Source organism: Amphimedon queenslandica, unplaced genomic scaffold (assembly GCF_000090795.2).
Source record: "Amphimedon queenslandica unplaced genomic scaffold, v1.1 AMPQUscaffold_13521, whole genome shotgun sequence".
Taxonomy (NCBI): domain Eukaryota; kingdom Metazoa; phylum Porifera; class Demospongiae; order Haplosclerida; family Niphatidae; genus Amphimedon; species Amphimedon queenslandica.
The window spans coordinates 36,488-40,004 of NW_003546243.1; the positions used below are offsets into that span (position 1 = coordinate 36,488).

The 3,517-nt window shown below is 33.4% G+C and overlaps 1 protein-coding gene and 1 long non-coding RNA gene across 4 annotated transcripts; one reads left to right on the forward strand and one right to left on the reverse strand.

Moving 5' to 3' along the window:
• Positions 1 to 6: 6 nt before the first annotated feature.
• LOC100639678 (transcriptional adapter 2-alpha-like) lies at positions 7 to 1,455 on the forward strand. Of its 3 annotated transcripts, XM_020006112.1 has the most exons (7): positions 7 to 99; positions 214 to 293; positions 341 to 412; positions 472 to 563; positions 613 to 638; positions 735 to 873; positions 1,208 to 1,455. In XM_020006112.1, exons 2-7 carry the CDS (start codon positions 230 to 232, stop codon positions 1,397 to 1,399), a joined length of 585 nt encoding a protein of 194 aa, XP_019861671.1. In that variant the 5' UTR covers positions 7 to 99; positions 214 to 229; the 3' UTR covers positions 1,400 to 1,455. The 3 variants fall into 3 exon arrangements, 2 of the variants coding, with proteins under 2 accessions (XP_019861671.1, XP_019861636.1); XM_020006077.1 differs by having other exon boundaries at positions 7 to 293; positions 1,208 to 1,415; XR_002189226.1 differs by lacking the exon at positions 613 to 638 and having other exon boundaries at positions 7 to 293; positions 1,208 to 1,398.
• An 826-nt stretch (positions 1,456 to 2,281) lies between these two features.
• Positions 2,282 to 3,482, reverse strand: LOC109590255 (uncharacterized). The gene is made up of 2 exons (XR_002189237.1): positions 3,452 to 3,482; positions 2,282 to 3,299 (listed from the first exon to the last, which is right to left on the reverse strand). It is a non-coding gene; the product is annotated as an uncharacterized LOC109590255 (long non-coding RNA).
• Between the last annotated feature and the right edge of the window lie 35 nt (positions 3,483 to 3,517).

Genomic DNA, 3,517 nt, shown 5'->3' on the forward strand with positions numbered 1-3,517 from the left:
GAAGTCACTTGATGCTTAAAACAGCTAGCTCATCACTTTTTTATTAGCCACTCTATTCTTGATTATAGGTAGAGAAAGGTTGTTGTCCAATGAAGAACAGTAAGTACATGTACTACCTCTAGCGTGTTTGTTTATATTGTTGTTGTGTATTGTTTGTTTGTAAATGCACTTGTTTACATCAAGAGTAGCTACTCTTGTTTACATTCACATTAGGTCTGTTAGAGTTTTAATGAGACGTTTTGCAAGGTTCCTTGATGCAGAGACAACAGAAAAACTAATACAGAGTTTTCTGAGTAAATTAATGATACTGTCTGTTGTTATTTAGATGTGGTTTATATAGATGAAAAGAGGTTGATTAAGAGAATCAAGTGTCTTCAAACTTATCGTTGCCTTGGTATCAAAACACTAGCTGGTAAGGAAATCTGTTTAAAAGAAGAAAACCAGTTTATCTTGTTATTATACTGGTCACAGGTAGTGAACTGTATGAAAGGTTAAGAGAGAAGAGAGAGAAAACAAGAGAAAGAATGAAGGCATCACTTGATTTAATAACAAAGAATAACAAGGTAAACTACTAGGAATGCTGGGTGGCAATATAACTTGATCAAAATTTAGTCAATTGCTTCAACAGAACAGCAGAAGTGAGTGCTAATGTTACATTATAAATTTAAATAATGAAACCACAACCTACATAAACAAACATGATTGGGCAATGTTTAACATTTTCTTCTTTGCAGTGCTACTATATCATGTACTAATATTGAACTACAAGGACAACAAGCAATGTGTAGTACTGGTAAAACAAAATACTCATTAACTCCATTAAACATTACATACTCACCCGGTGTGGAGCAACTGGATCATGAAGAGAAACAAGTAAGGATTCATACTAGTGTGTCATTAAATGCCAGTTTGATACTAATTGTTCCCATATTCCTCATATTTTGAGTGAGTGGGAGCAATGGTAATGGCTTCACATAATAGTAACTTTAGTTTCCCTGGATATGTGTGTGTGTTTGTGTTAACTTAGAGCAATCACAGCCGAGACTAATCACAGCTGAAACTAATCACAGCCTTTCTGGTTAGAATAATGTAGTGACACCTTTGCAGCTGCCAGCAGACATATACATGTATAATGCATATCATTCATCTTCTTTGAATTCCTTTTGCAACATGCACTGATACCTCTTCCCTTTATATTTTTATACAGATATGTTCAGTCCATCGTATATTACCTGATGTATATTTACACTGTAAAGGAGTAATGATTGCTGAGAGTAGGAAATGTGGAGGGAAGCTACGTCTGATGGATGCTAGGAAGTTGTGTCGTATTGATGTAAATAAAACTAGAAAGATATATAATCATTTTTTGTCTAAAGAACTTGTACAACCACCATCTTAACTTATTAATACATTAATTTTATTTATTATTTTAATGTGTGTATTTCAGTTCAGCAAAGCCCTGACTAAGGGTTTTAAGTTTGATACAGTCTCAGAGTCAGTGACTATCTGTTTGAGAGCAAGTGTTTGTTTGAGAGTGATAAAAGAGTTTATTTACTAGCTTGTCAGTAGGGATGAGCCTATTATTCCAGCATAATTTTAGGAATAATAGGGGCTTCCTCACATGAGGAATAATTGGATGGAAATAGAATAATAGTGGAATGATGGGTGGAGTTGAGGTCAATGGTGATTGCAGAAGAAAATTAAAAAAATTTTGGCTTGTGTTTCTTGTAAGACCTATTTTTATATAAACACTACTGGAATGCAATTCTTGGGTGAAAATTGATTGTTTCAGAAAAGTATTGAGAATAATAGGATAAAATGAAAAGAATAATGGAGAAAATTATTAAGAATTCCCCGAAAAAATAATGGGACATTTTAATGAGTCACCCTATTTGTCAGAGACTCATCAGAGTGAAAGTTTGTCATGTGGGTACAGGCATAGATGGTACAGGAAATTCCATTATGGAAATTGGATAATGGGAAATTGCCATACGGCCGATATAAAAGGCCACTGTACCTGTCTCTGTCTTTCTGTTCTTGTTTTATCGAATACTTTTTATGTATTAAATTTTCATTTATAATTCTGTTATAGGTTAGACAACGCATTTGAGGTTTCTACGTGATTTAGATTACCGAGGAAACAAATTTAATTAACCGAGGGCGTAGCCCGAGGTTAATTAATGTTTCCAAGGTAATCTAAATCACGTAGAAACCGAAAATCGAGGGGTCCGACACACTGGGAAGTCTCGTACAAGATAGTAGAAGTCACACAGAAGTCAAGTGGGAAAGAGAAGTAAACTGGAAGTCAACTGAAAAAGTCTGAAGTCCAAAAAATCTTTGGAAGTTCAAAGAAGTCAAGAAGTCAAGTGATTTTTTAAGAAGTCAAGCAAGAAGTCAAGAAGACACACCTTTCTGAATAAAATTAATATTTAATTAGTTAACCATAATAATGTTTAATTAACCATAATAATTTTAATAATTATCAAACTATTATTAATAAGCAGGCTAAAGCAGAGCACATAGTTCAAAAGCTTCAGCTACATTTGGTGTCTTCTGAGCAACTCTTGTGGTATTCACTATTCAGTATTTTGTTCCTGTAAAGTTTCGAGTACAAATCTACCTTTAAACGAAGTCTATTGGTTGCAATATACAATACATGTAAGTTCCATAATACCTGTAGTAGTTGTAGACTTTACATATTGCAATGAATTAGTAGGAATTTAATGAAATATTTCTATTAGATCTAGATACTAGGATTCAGAGACTGGCAAGTCCCACTATTTGAGCATAGTATACCTTGCTCCTGTATCCAGGGTCTATTAGACTCATTGTAAGTTCAAGTCTTTGGTAATAACGGTTAGGTTGAGAGAATCGAATGCATGGTATGGCTTGGAAGACAAAGTTATATTTATTGCATGCAAAAAGTAGATGCAATTTCATGATCTAATGGTCCTAACCAATATAGGTCTTTTACTTAAACTACTAACTTGCTGTACTAAGGGCAGTTCTCATAATCTCATCCGTGCCCTCAGTTATCTTCAGTATTCATATGTACATGTACCACCTGACTTGGTAACATTAACGCCTTTTTAAAGTTTCCAGTATTGAAAAAGAAAAGGAACGTAGCAAGTATCATAAAAGAAGAAGAAATAGACATATATTGTATATGTCGCTTACCTGATAATAGAACAAGTATGATTTGTTGCGACAGGTGTCAGGAGTGGTTCCACTTTCAATGCGTCGATATCAGTGAAAGTCATGACTTACGAGAGCAGTGGTTTTGTGACAGTTGCAGTAAACTGAATTAGATTATGTATGATAATTAACATTATTATTATGTTGATAGTAAAATTAATTATTTTTTAGTATAAGTCAATGATGGATATTAATAATTATTATTAATAGTAGAGTTTGACTACACATCAAGTACTGAGCCGGCCTGGTGCCTTACTCAGTAAAAAAGTCCAATAATTCCAATATATTATTATTATTATTATTATTATTATTATTATTATTA

Coding starts and splice junctions, on each gene's coding strand:
- LOC100639678 (XM_020006077.1), top strand. CDS start 164: ATGCACTTGTTTACATCAAGAGTAGCTACTCTTGTTTACATTCACATT. Junction 294..340: donor ACTAATACAGAGTTTTCTGA/GTAAATTAATGA, acceptor TGGTTTATATAG/ATGAAAAGAGGTTGATTAAG. Junction 564..612: donor TAATAACAAAGAATAACAAG/GTAAACTACTAG, acceptor ATCAAAATTTAG/TCAATTGCTTCAACAGAACA.